Source organism: Cebus imitator, unplaced genomic scaffold (assembly GCF_001604975.1).
Source record: "Cebus imitator isolate Cc_AM_T3 unplaced genomic scaffold, Cebus_imitator-1.0 Scaffold150, whole genome shotgun sequence".
Classification (NCBI taxonomy): Eukaryota; Metazoa; Chordata; class Mammalia; order Primates; family Cebidae; genus Cebus; species Cebus imitator.
Window position 1 is genome coordinate 4,242,931 of NW_016107465.1, and position 13,918 is coordinate 4,256,848.

At 44.8% G+C, this 13,918-nt stretch overlaps 1 protein-coding gene across 1 annotated transcript in view; it reads left to right on the forward strand.

Annotated features, from left to right (window-relative positions):
• The first annotated feature begins 3,858 nt into the window (after positions 1 to 3,858).
• PSAT1 (phosphoserine aminotransferase 1) overlaps positions 3,859 to 13,918 on the forward strand; it is a 33,749-nt gene continuing 23,689 nt past the window's right edge. The window contains exons 1-5 of the mRNA XM_017543276.2: positions 3,859 to 4,247; positions 7,528 to 7,588; positions 8,989 to 9,058; positions 11,409 to 11,614; positions 12,982 to 13,154. Of these exons, the coding sequence (XP_017398765.1) occupies positions 4,188 to 4,247; positions 7,528 to 7,588; positions 8,989 to 9,058; positions 11,409 to 11,614; positions 12,982 to 13,154 (570 nt within the window). The 5' untranslated portion in view covers positions 3,859 to 4,187. The remainder of the gene's footprint in view (positions 4,248 to 7,527; positions 7,589 to 8,988; positions 9,059 to 11,408; positions 11,615 to 12,981; positions 13,155 to 13,918) is intronic.

The window sequence follows — 13,918 nt, forward strand, 5'->3', positions numbered from 1 at the left end:
TCTTTTTCTTTCTTTCTCTCTTTCTTCCTCTAAAAAAAAAATAAATAAATAAATAAAGCAAAATGATGCCAGGTGTGGTGGCTCATTCCTGTAATCCCAGGACTTTATTGGGCCAAGTCGGGAGGATCACTTGACGGCAGGAATTTGAGACCACCCCGGGCAACATAGTGAGACCCCTATCTCTACAAAAAAAAATATGAAGCACAATAGATAAACCTTGAAGACATTATGTTAAGTGAAATAAACCAGTCACACAAAAGGGCAAATTCTGTATAATTCTGCTTAGAGAAAGTACTGAGAGTGGTCAAATTAATGGACACAGGAAGTAGAAGGGTGGTGGCTGGAGCTGGCGACTGGAGGGAGTTATCTTTTAATGTGTACAGAGTTTCAGTGTGGGAAGATGAAAAGGTCTGGCTGTGGATGGTGGTGACGAGTGCACAAAAATGTGACTGTACTTACTGCCACTTAACTGTACTCTTGAAAATGGTAAATTTTATGTTATGCATATTTTGTCACAATAAAAAAATGAAGCAAAGTAAGGTAAGGACATAAATTGAGGTAAAGAGAGTAGGATGGATATCTTCTATTTGTTGGGGTCAGAATAAAGAAAGTAATAGAATTTTGACTTTTGGCTTCTTTTTGCTACATAAACTATGATTACTGCCTCTCTCCCACTTTTGTTGTTGTTGTTGTTTGTTTTTGAGACAGGGTCTTGCTCTGTCACCCAGGCTGGACTGCAGTGGCGCAATCTCGGCTCACGGCAACCTCTGCCTCCTGGGATCAATCATTCTGTATGATTCTGCTTACGGGAGGTACTTAGAGTGGTCAGGTTCATAGAGAGAGGAAGTAGAAAGGTGCTTGCTGGAGCTGGGGTCAGCAATTCTCTTCCCTCAGCCTCCTGAGAAGCTGGGACTACAGGTGCGAGACACCATGCAAGGCTAATTTTTAATTTAATTTTTTTTTTTTTTTCAGTAGAGACGGTGTTTCACCATGTTGGTCAGGCTGGTCTCGAACTCCAGACCTCAAGTGATCCGCCTGCCTTGACCTCCCAAAGTGCTCGGATTATAGGCGTCAGCCACCTCACACAGCTTCCCTTCCTCACTTTCTCTGGGAACAATGATAAGGGAAAAGGACCTTTAGCTCCAACTACAAAAAGGGCAGCAGAAAGAATCTTGTCTCATTCCAAATAGATTTTCTCCCCTGCTCAAGTTGCCTTCTCCTCTTTTCACTCCCGTCTGAACAGGATGGCCAGATCCGATTGGGAATCGCGGCAGCACCCGGCATCTTTCACATATTTCGTGCTCAATGAATAACACTTGTGAAAATTGAATTTCTGCCTTTTTACAAAATATGTATTTCATAAAGAAGCTTCTTCGTACCTTCTAAATGAGAATCTACTAAGAGGGGAGGATCCCTCCTGAAATACAGGGGTTCCTCTGGGTTGTCTTTATAGACCAGTGCAAAATAGGCAAGAAGGATTGAGATTAAATTATATTTCCCCCTTTGCTGCCCCTTTATTCAGGCACTTAGCTGAGAGTGTTCCCTGTTGAACTGGAGGACATCTGGGGGCAGAACATTATAAACAGTCCTTTGGAGAGCTTGTTACCTGTATGCTCAATCAGCCCTCAGATAAGCTGGAGTTTGCCCCTCAGAATATTTATTTGTACAGTGTTTTGCTGAAATTCACATTTATAGATGTTTAAAAACAAGTAGATACCACATAAAAATCTGGGTTTCTGGCTTTTCTTTCAAAACGTGAAGATAGCTTAAGCAACTTCATTTGCCTACTTGGCAACAACCAGCGGGATCTGAACCACAGCTGTTGCATTTAGGATGGCGTATTAATTAGGATAATGTGAGCTGCTGTAACAAATAGCCTCTCATATTTCAGTGACATAGCATAAAAGAAGTTGATTTCTCACTTACATATGACAAGTCTGGTGCAGGTGATTCAGGGACCTAGGGCTCCCTCTTTGCTCTGTCTCCACTGTCCCTAGGGGCGAGGGAGTTTTTTGTTTTCAACTTGTGGAATGGGAAAAAGAAAGTGGAGAAACACATCCATTTCTCAACCGTCCTAGCCTGAAAGTGACACACATGACTTGGCCCACATTCCACTGGGGGACCCAGTCATGTGGCTCACCTAGATGCAAGGGGAGCTGGGAAACATGAAGCCAGTCTGGGAGCCACTTCCTGCCATCAACCCTATCCCATGGATGGGGGATCACAAATGTGCAGTGGCCATGTGCACGTCTGCCACAAATGGACTAATGAACTCAATTTGCCACCATTCCCACTACTTGTTTCATATCCCTGAGTCGCCCCTGGAGGCATTTGAGTTTCTGGCTGTGATTTAAGGTGTTTGTGGACACAGTGTGAGGAATAAACATGGAAAAGATAGATCTTCCCTAGACTAAAAAGGAGATTGTCCCCGGGTGGAAGGAAGACAGAGATTGGTGGTCCCAAGGCTGAGGGTATGTTTGACTTGTGTCCCTGAAATATCGTCTTGGAAACTGCAGGACCCCAGGGAGGAAATGCTGCAGGGAATGTCTTAGCAGATGAGATAATAGCCACCACTGCCCCACCCCAAATTCCTGTGCCCCTTAGTGGGACACAGAAGTAGTAGGGAGCTCATCAACCTGGGCAGTGGAAACAACTCAGCCATACTTTTTGGGACACTCCTCCTGGCGTTTACTGTTTCAATCCCCCTTTTTGATCAATGCAAGGAGCGCATGAGATTGCCCCAAACTCATGCATGCATGCATGAGTTTCTGGGCTGAGATTCACATTCTTTCTTCGATGTTGTAGTTTTCTTAATGAAGTTGCTGAGGAACGCCTTGTTCATTTTGCCTTTTTCTGAAAACTTTGTCCTTCAACTCCCAAATCCAGAGCAGTGCCTCTGCACTCAACCCCATACTCCCCACATTCTCAACAGGGAAAGCAAACAAAAGCCAAAGCCCTGTCCAATTACAAGTCTTTTCTGAACGAGGTAGTTGCACTGTGTATACTCCTAGTGCATCAATTTTACTGAGAGTGGAAAAATATTTTTACATTAAAAGAAACTAGGTTAAATGATAGCACAAAATACATAATTCACAGTTTTAAAATGATGAAATTCCAGACTTCAAAGGAAATTCTTTCTTGAAGGGTTGGGGGGAGGGCTTTCTGTTTTAGAACCCCATGCGGGTCTTCCCTGGGGTTCTTTTGAGGACACTTTTGTGGAAAAGTTTGAGCAGCTCTGGCCCTGCGCCTGGCCTGGCTCGGGGCCACCTTTCTCTGGTTTGGGCTGCAGCGCCCTATGGGTATCGCGTTCTTATTAATATCTCCTCACGTTTCTAAACTCACAGCTTGTCAGCGCGGGCGCAACCCGAGAGCTGCCGCAGGGTTCCAGCTCACTCGTTCCACAAAGGAGGAAATGGAGAATCAGCGACTTTAAAGGCCTTGGCTGGCTGGCATCCATCCTTCCCAGGCCATCGCTCCCCGCTGCGTCCTTGGCCACCTCCGCTCTTTCATCCTGCACGTGCAAATACAAAGAACCGTATCCACCCACCCCCCCGCCCTTCATCCTGCGCTTCCATCTTGGGCGGGGGTCCTCCCTCTCCACTGGGGTATCCGACGCCCGTGGGGATGCTTAGAAAAGTTTTGTAGATTAACGACTGCTGGTTCTGGAACAAATGCATCTTAAGCCCAAACAGGGGGCTGGTGGTGAGAGGTGGGTGGATGGGGGCGACAAAGCTGGTCGGCAGCTGCCCTTTCGGCCAAGAGAGAGGAGCTGGGGTTGGAGGGCTGGAACCGGTCTGATGGAGGGCTCACGGGGCGAAGGCAGGTTGGCAGGGGCAGCCTCTTCCCGCCGCCGACGATCCTCGGGCAGGCGCCCAGCGGATCCGGCTGGCTGGCGCAATCTCGCGCGCTCCTTGCATTGATCAAAAAGGGGGGTTGAAACAGTAAACGCGAGGAGGAGCAACTGCTCCGACTCGGCTCGGAAGCGCGACCAATGGGGTTGCGAGCTCCTTCGCACCAACCAATCAGCGCAGGGCCAGAGACAGCGCGGGCCAATGGGCCGCCTACTCGGCGCTGGAACACGGCAGGGGCTCAGAGCCGGCTGCAGACTCGTAGCGCAGCTGTAGGGAACGTTTGTAGCTCAGGCGTTCAGTCCTACTTTGCTGACTCGCCGCCCTCGCCGCCGCACCATGGACGCCCCGAGGCAGGTGGTCAACTTCGGACCTGGTCCCGCCAAGCTGCCACACTCAGTAAGTCCCCGCGAGAGCTCGCCGGGAGTGAGGTTCAAGCGGGAGCACGCGCGTGGCATCCCTGCGTGTGGCACTCGGATTCCCGCTCCCCGCCTTGAGTCTCCCAGGCACTTTGCACCGGCGTGCACGGTGAGATCAGCAGCTCTAGCAAGCGGGCTTCGGGAAGAATGCAGTTGGAGAGGAAACTCGGCGAGGCGTGCCCATGCAGCTGCCCCGGCGCTGCCTGCTGGTGCGAGGCAGTGCACGACTCAGTTGGCAGGGGCCTGCTGTCCCGCCGGTGCGGCGCACCTGCAGACTCCCGGGCTGTGCCATCTCCTAGGCGGGGCCGGGCCGCCCGGGGGCTGAGGTGGGGCGGAAAAAAAAGAGCTCTGGTCTCTGCGTTCGCCTCGCGCAACTGTGCAGCGAGCCCGGGCAATGTGGAGCGGATGCATGAATGGACACAGTGTGAATGAGTGGTGAATGGGAATGAACCGATGACAGGTTTTGCATAGTGCAGTGGGTCACGTGAGCTGAGATTGCAAATCCCTCTCACGTGAGAGGGATTGCAAACTTAAAAGGTCCGCGTGTGGGTGACCCCCGACCCCTACACCATTGTTTGCTTTAGCAGCACTTGTGAACGCTGCTTTTCAGAAATGTTAATTTGAAAACCTTCAGTCCAACTTTCCCCTCCTTGCCTCCATAGAACCTAACCTTTCCTAAAGCCATTCTCCCTACCTACCCCCCTCTTTTTAACCTGCTTGTCCCCTAAAAGTGGTCGAGTATTCGAACTCTGGTAGGCTTTGGGCTGCTTAACCCAGTTCTCTGTTCATTTCGTTCCGGAGTAAACCGAATGATTGAATTCAACCGAATGATTGAATTCTCCCCCGGGCCGCAATCAGACCACGCAAGTGGAGCTCACTGTCTGCCTTACCAGTCTCCAGCCCGGCTCCTCCCCTCCCCCGCCTAACCCCTTTCCCCAGTCCACCCGCAGGAAAGAAGGCAAAGCTTCTGATATGCCTTGAGCCCATTGTCAGGCGGCTGCTGCTGCTGTTATATTTTTATTTTTGTAACCAGAATAGAGCTGATAATATGTTGGAGCAGCATGGGGCGTTGTCAAGTAATTTACAATTATCAATTGTTGAGCAGAGTAGAAATCTCACTAGGACAGAGCCTCCTCTGTGTTGTGGTAAGAACAGAGAATCTAGTTTTAAAGGGGAAAGGGCGTCTTGCTTTTCCAGGGGCAGCGCTCAAAGTAGCTGAGAGGACAGAGCTTATCTTTTCTCAGTGATAACAGTTCGTTTTAGGTGAGATTCCCTGCTCCAGCTGTGGCAATGTTTCCTGTAGCCTCCTCCTCCATCCCCCATGTTTTGGAGTGTTCCAAATATTTGTTCCCTATGTAATTCGTTATTGATTTATTACAGTAATTGTAATGGCAATTGTCATCAGTAACACAATTATTTATTATTAATTTTTCTGGGAGGATTTTTGCCCTTGGACTGCATGTAACCTGCGGGGTGAGAGGGCAAGGGGGCAGGCAAATGTTGCTGTTTATGTGTTTCCTTGATTTAGTTGAACTATAGAGATTAGAGAAGCTTTCAAACTTTTTTGACTGTAACCTACAGTGAAAAACATATTTACAAAATGACAAAGAATACACATTCAATTGTAATAAAAATAAAAGCCTTATGTGTAGCGCAATTACCTGTGATATACACTATTTTGTATTCTATCCTACTCTAGTCTGTTCTGTTTGATTAAAAAAAAAATTTAGTTTTGAGCTGGATGTGATGGTGCGCGCTCCTGAGTTGTCCCAGCAACTCAGGAGGCTAAGGTGGGAGGATCTCCTGAGCCCAGAAGTTTAAGGCTGCCCAGGCAGGGGCCGGCAGGTCTAAGACCAAGGAAGCACGCAAGTGCTGTGAAGAGGCCTCCAGGCCAAGAAAGAGGAGATCATCAGGACTTTCTCCAAAGAGGAAGAGACCAAGCAATAAAAGCTCCCCCTTTCTCTGTACATACTGGCCTCCGTGATGACTTGGATCAGCCATTAAAATGAAACAAGCCTTAAATAATATTTAACTGTGATCCACAAAAGCAATGCATTCTGCAACTTGAAAAAACCTTGCTAGATTAGGGAGGTTTGATTTTTGAGTAGAAGTCTTTAGAGCTCTTTGTAATTATTTTGGTTATAAACTTTTATATAACTGTTTTCAATGAATGCTATCTATAATAAACATACCCTCTCGGAGCAAGTTCAAAGATTATTCACAGATGAATGTTTCTCTTTACTAAAGGAAAAGATTCACTCTAGTTTATTTGATCAGCCAGTGCTAACAAGCATCCAACATTTCAGATGTTGACCAGGATGGTCTCGATCTCTTGACCTCGTGATCCACCCGCCTCGGCCTCCCAAAGTGCTGGGATTACAGGCGTGAGCCACCGCGCCCGGCCCAATAACACATTCTTAGACCCAGTCGTCAAGGCAGTCTTTTTTTGTCTAAGTCTTTATTGTTAAAATATTGTTTTTTTCAGACAAGTTCCAGTCCAGTTTAGGTTATAGCTGTGCTTTAATAGTGCCCTCCTTAGCTAGCACCTTTAAAAAAAAAAAAAAAAACTGCCTCCTATTTGTAGACCTTTTCTGGCTGGTTGCTTTTGCACACTTACTTTATATTCATTTTAAAAGCTTTTCTTTTTCTCTCTTTTTTTTTTATCATGGGAATCCTCACATACACAAAGGAAGAGGTAGTGTAATGAGCATCCAAGGACCCATCTCTGAGACTCAACAACTATCAGCATTGTGCTAGTCTTGTTGCAGCACCCTGGGACAAATCTTATTCACAGCAGTCTCTTCCTTCTTCCTGCCCACCCCACGCTTCCCAGTCTAGCACCTTAGACAAAAAGGAATCGGAAACTTGAGTTACCTGTATAATTTGGGCATAATTTTTTTTGTTGTTGTTCCTTTAACCCAGAACCTTATGCATTCTGTACTTTAACACTGTACTTTAGCTTTAGGAGAGTGGTGAATGAGATTTGAGAAGGGGATATTTTCTAGGGAATCGGTACATTCATGCCTTTGGAAAAAGTGTATCGGCATCGGTCACATTGCCTAATTTCATGCTTACCTTGTGTGTAAGTTGCATCATCACTGGCTTTGTGGACATGGGGAGGAAGGGGACTGCTGTGGGTGGGGATGGATACCTGAGGACCTCACTACAGACCTTTCCTCATCCCCTCAGGTTTGTATGTGCAGAGGGAAAGCTGTGCAAAGCATATTGAAATCACCTTATTTTCTTTTATTTTTTTCTAGGTGTTGTTGGAGATACAAAAGGAATTATTAGACTACAAAGGAGTTGGCATTAGTGTTCTTGGTAAGATTTACTTTTGAATTCTGTGCGTGTCCAGTTTCAAAGGAAACTTTTTTTTTTTTTTTTTTTAAGAGGCAGGGTCCTGCTCTGTCGCCCAGGCTGGAATACGATGGCATGATCATAGTTCATGCAGCCTCTAACCCCTGAGCTCAAGTGAGCTTCCTGCCTTGGCCTCCTGAGTAGCTAGGACTATAGGTACATGTTACCACACCTAGCTAATTTTTTAAACATGTTTAAAACATTTTTGAAAGACCCCATGAGATGGGGTCTCGCCTTGTTGCTCAGGCTGATCTCAAATTTCTGGCCTCAAGCAATCCTTCCACATTGGCCTCCCGAAGTTTTGGGATTACAGGCTTGAGCCACTGAGCCCTGGCCCAAAGGGGACTAATTTAAATGCATCAAATATAGAATTACAGAGCCTATAGGTCTTCCTACAGGCCTTTACAGGTGTATCTTTAAACTTTAATAGCTTAGGTTGCATGTTTGATAAAAACCATTTTGAAAACAGCATATGTGCTGGTGAGAGGCTCTGACATCTCAGCTTACTGTGTCATAATTGGTTTTTGCTAATCACAAGACCTAGGATTAGAAGATACTGTACATTTGCATAATAGTGCCTCCAAACATTTATAATATTGCTTTACATTTAATTTACAGTTTTTATTATACTTAAATACAACCTTATTAAAGTTTAAAAGTATACAAGCCTATTATGAAGACCTTGCACATTAATAATTTCATCGTTAAGTTTCCCCTATATTTTTGGGGAAGAGGACCTCTGCATTCTAAAACTTACTTTCTTTTATTTTTGGTAGTTCCTAAGACTGAATGGTATTAAGAGACAATAGGGTTTATTGTATTGTTTATTTCTGTTACATTTTGTTCTTTTTGGTTTGGGACATATACTTAGATTTCTATGAAGTGAGACCTCAGTAGAAGTCTTTTGTAGAAGTCTTTAAAATTCTTTGTAATTATTTTGGTTATAAACTTTTATAGAACTGTTTTCAATGAATGCTGTCTATAAGAAAGATATAGTCTCAGAGCAAGCATAGAATTTTGTGCTCTTATCCTAAAGGGCACCTGTTGCACATGGATTCCTGTTTGTGAGAAAGAGATGGTAGGAAGAATCACAGAGAACATCACAGAGTGGGGAATTAATAAATAGCTTGTGCAATAAATATGCCACTTGAAAAATCCTTCTGCCATGACTGTAAAGCTGAAATGTTTGGAATTTGAAAATCAGTTTGGATGATCCCCTAAACTAAGTGAGCCTTGGCCCACAATTTGTATGCAGAATAACTGAAATTTCCCTTTATTGTTTACCTGCAAATTTCATAGGTGTTTCTGTTCATTTGGTTTTAAACTGGAACTTTTTTTGTTGTTGTTTATCTTTCCTTTCACAGAAATGAGTCACAGATCGTCAGATTTTGCCAAGATTATTAACAATACAGAGAATCTTGTGCGGGAATTGTTGTAAGTTTTAAAAAGACCAAATTACGTTACTTTTGTTAGATACTTCCTAAACCTAGATGTCTTCCATTATTTTCTACACTCTATTGTTTGTTCAGAATATTCCATAATTAAAAATAATCCTTTTAAGATTCTTTCCAACTCACTATTAGTACATAGTGCTTTTTACTTGTTCCCCATCCTGTGTTTGTAGGCTTTTCTTCTTATTTTATATGATATTTCCAAAGATTTGAAATCATTGTATCTAGGAAAGATTTTTCAGCTGCTGTGGTAGTTAAACTGGCATGAAAGGGATGTAAATGACAAAGAAATGGTCATCTTTGTCAGCATAATTGACTACAGATTACTTCAGGGGTTCTCGAAGTTGGGGTCTCATGCCATCTGTCAGAGTCACCTGGTTGGGGGGAATATTAAAAAATTCAAGTCGTGGGTACCACTTAGACCTAAATCAGAATCTCTAGAAATTATTTTTAATAGGCTCTTTGGGTAATTGTAAGAGTTCTGAACTCTAGGAACTGCTGCTTTGATAAAACCTGGGTTATCTGCACTGCCTTTCCTATCCAGAGGATACCTTGTTCTTAAATAGATTGCTGTTTAAAGAGAGATTCTTATATAAGTATGTTCACATAAACCTACAAATTATGAAAGTGTACCATTTTTTTTCCTGCTCACAAAAATAATGCACATTTATGGTAGAAAGTTCAGTAAAAACATTGTAGCTCTCAACTAAACTGGAATTAACTTTAACCCCACTAGTCAGGGATAATCACTAATATGCTAGGACCCATTCTTACATTATTACAGTAATAAAATTAGAATTGTACTGATTATTTCATACTTTCTTTTTCAAATTGCTTTGATAAAATAATTCAGATGGGGCAGGCTTGGTGGTATTTCTGTGAGGAGAAGTAGACGCTAATTACAGTGTGAATATTCGGAGCTGGTAGCCATCTGCTTTGCTTCCCACGTCCGTTGGCCTGCTGAGTATCATGTTACATTCACAGGACAATCCTGTCCTTCATGGAGTGGGTATTTGGAACATTAGCCTGGGAGAGATGGCATTTGACCACATGGCTATGAGCTTCTTCTGACTGGGGTCCCAGTTCAATTTAAGGTCTTACCTTTTCTTGTCCTAACCTGGGTCCTACCTTGTATACCTGTGCTTAGACCTCAGCCTGGTTTCCTTCTGTCTAATTCCTGGCCTTGTTAACTGCTCTATATCTGCATAATATGAACGTGGAACTCTGTCTTGGGTTTTCAGTCTTCCCAGCTGCTAAGAACCTCATGGCTTGAGTCTCCTAAGACTTGCTGGTAGCTTGCTATCCTACTGAGCACTGAATATAGGTCACGCATGTTTCAGGACAAGATATTTACCTATCACCCATTCCCCAAGACCCTGCCACGTTGCCCTGCCGTTTATTAATTTACCTCTGTATCTTTGCTGGAGCTCTGTTCCCTGGCCATCTGGCTTCTGTACACCTATTCCCAGGCTCTGACCTTACTCAAAGGCTTGGGTCCAGCTTCCATGGCCCTGTCCTTTTGGAGTTGGCCTTATTCTACTGCCTGTAGACATTCTCATCATTATCTTAATTTTTCATCCAGGAGTCAAAGAATTTTGCTTTTTATTTTAAAGTATAATAGATATATGATTTCATGGCTAGGCCTAAAACATTATCAAAAACACCTGCCCATCATCCACCTGGTTCATAGCATGGTGCATAACACAGGATCATTGGTTGCAAGTTATAGGACCCCCAACTCACTGGCTTAAGTAAAAAGAAATGTATTACCTCACCTAACAGAAGAATGCAGGAGGATTTAGGTGCTTCTAAATGATCCCAGGAAAGTGGTTTTCCCCCATCTTCTGGATCTGCTTTCTTATGTGTTCTGTTCAGCAGGTGGCCACCATTGGTTGCAGGATTAGCTCCTACAAGTTTCTTCTTTCCCTCAATAGAAACAGCTTTCCTTACCCAGAAGTTGTAATAAAGGTCTCAGTACCAAATTTCACTGGCCAGCCTGGGGTAGGTGCTTATCCCCTTGAGTCGGGGTTGACCACAGTTGAACCATGTGGACAAGAGTGGCAGAGGGGTAATTTCCTAAAGGAACATCAAGGTGTTGTCACTAGGAAGAGGAGGAACAGTAACCCTAGGCTTTCAACACAGTCCCCAGTAAATAGTTGTCCAAGGATTGCATAGATAAATGAGTGAATTAGGGAGGATAAAGTAGTATTAGAACGTTACCGTATTTCTTGTAGTAAATCCACCCAAGGTAAAGCACTTGGTAGAGCATCACTTGTTCTCAATCTTTGACTGCATGAGTCCATGTATTTACTGTTACCTGTGCTTCTGTCCAGAGCCGTTCCAGATAACTATAAGGTGATTTTTGTGCAAGGAGGTGGGTCCGGCCAGTTCAGTGCTATCCCCTTAAACCTGATTGGCTTGAAAGCAGGAAGGTATGCGGACTATGTGGTGACAGGATCTTGGTCAGCTAAGGCTGCAGAAGAAGCCAAGAAGTTTGGGACTATAAATATCGTTCACCCTAAACTTGGGAGTTATACAAGTAAGTTCTGGGAGCTGAGCTGGGTGGTGAAATGCTGACTGATGGGTTACCCCTGCCCAGGGCAATCTACAGTTTTTAATTCCTTTCTCCCTTTGTCAGTTGTTAGTTTGTTACCATTTAGATTGGCTGGCTGCACTAGCTAAGACAAGAGCCTATGAATACTTTTATTTTATTTTATTTTATTTTCGAGATAGTGTTTTGCTCTGTTACCCAGGCTGGAATGCAGTGGTGCAGTCTTGCCTCACTGCAACCTCTGCCTCCCCAGTTCAAGTGATTCTCTTGCCTCAGCCTCCCAAGTATCTGGAATTACAGGTGTCTGTCACCACACCTGACTACTTTTTAAATTTTCAGTAGAGATGGAGTTTCACCATGTTGGCCAGGCTGGTCTTGAACTCCTGATCTCAGGTGATCCGCCTGCCTTGGCCTCCCAAAGTGCTAGGATTAAAGGCTTGAGCCACTGTGCCCGGCCTATGCATACTCTTATTGCAGAGTATATTGAGTAGTTAGTCGTAGCTTTTCAGCTGATTAGCTGAAAAAGTCCAGGGGCTGGTTTGGCTTTAGATATGGCTTGATCAGGGGCTCCAACAATGTCTCCAGGACCTGGTGGTTCCGCAGGCAGGAAAAGCTGTCCTTTTCTTGAAAGGTGGCTGCAGCTCTTTCTGACCTTATATTGTCCCAAGTTTCAGTGCCTTTGCAGAGCATTCCCAGTAATAGTCTCATGTTTCCTGTGCCCCATTCTGAATCAGTCCCTGTGGCCATGCCTGAGCTGCATTCTACCTCTGGGCTGTGGGTTTCATTGGCTCCCTGGAATTACATGGGCTGAGAGTGGGTGAGGGCTGGGGTCCCAAGAAGAAACTACTGGCCCATCAATAGATGAAGAATAGGTGGATACTGGGTGACAAGTGAAAACTCAGATATTGCCCATGCCTTTTTAAAAAATTTGTTTTATTTTGTTGAGACAGAGACTTTCTGTTACCCAGGCTGGAGTATAGTGGCTCTTCACAGGCATAATCATAACGCACTGTAGCCTCCAGCTCCTGGGCTCAAGCGATCCTCCTGCCTTAGCCTCCTAAGTAGCTGGGACTAAAGGCTCGCACCACCATGCCCACCTTCCCATGCCATTTTTGAAGATGATTTGTTCCCAGTAAAAGTCAAAAGGTTGCATCGCTCATCCTCTCAGGATGTTGGTAACGATGGTAACAAAGGATGAGGCTGGGAGGGTGCTGGTGCTTTCACTTGTGCAATGCTTTGGAGTCAGTTAGTCTCTCCCTGCTAGGGGAGGCCTGTCAGTCTCCTGGTTGACTCCCATCTGCATAGGGAAAGAGGAGAGTGAAAGTGCAGAGTCTCAAACTTGTCTTCTGTGATAGAAATTCCAGATCCAGGCACCTGGAACCTCAACCCGGATGCCTCCTACGTGTATTATTGCGCAAATGAGACGGTGCATGGTGTGGAGTTTGACTTTATACCTGACGTCAAGGGAGCAGTACTGGTTTGTGACATGTCCTCAAACTTCCTTTCCAAGCCAGTGGATGTTTCTAAGGTAATGTATAAAAGGCAGCGTGGGGGAAACCCACTGACTTCGTTTCTACAGGCGCATTTTAATATATATAAGAACAAGAAGAACCATGGGCGTCTGGGGCCTGCAGAACCCCTGAGCCAGGGCAGCTGCCAGTGAGCAGGCTGCCAGGTGCGAATTCCCAGCTGTTGAAGTACCTGAGTCCTGTTGTTCCCAGCCTCGTGATGATGATTGCCTCGCAGGGTCCCACTCGAGACCTGCTTTTGAGAGTGGTTCTTAGAAACTTGTTTGGTCAACACATGGGGAGTGACTTGTCTTTAAGAACAGAAGCAGATTATCCCGAGTCCAGGGGACTTATGTGAGGGAGCTTCCCCTTGCCTGGTACCCACCTCTACTCCAAAAGCATCAACAGGATACATAGGTTTTATGAGTTGGCTCACCAAGGCGGGGCAGTGGGACCGGTGCTCCAGGTCCATTCCTCAGGGGCCAATGCGGGTAAAGAATCTAAGACAACAGCTGAACTGACTGAGTGGTATTCTGCCTTTTTAACTGGGATAAAATATACTTACAATAAAATTTACCATTTAATTGACACTTACCATTTCATGGTAACCATGGTAACCATGTTTAAGTGCACTGTTCAGTGGGATTAAGAGCATTCACATTGTTGTGCAGCCATCACCACCATCCATCTCCAGAACGTTTACATCTTCCCAAACTGAAAGTCTATAAACACGAACTCCCCACTCTCCCCACCCTCCAGCCTCTGGCAGTCTCCATTCTACTTT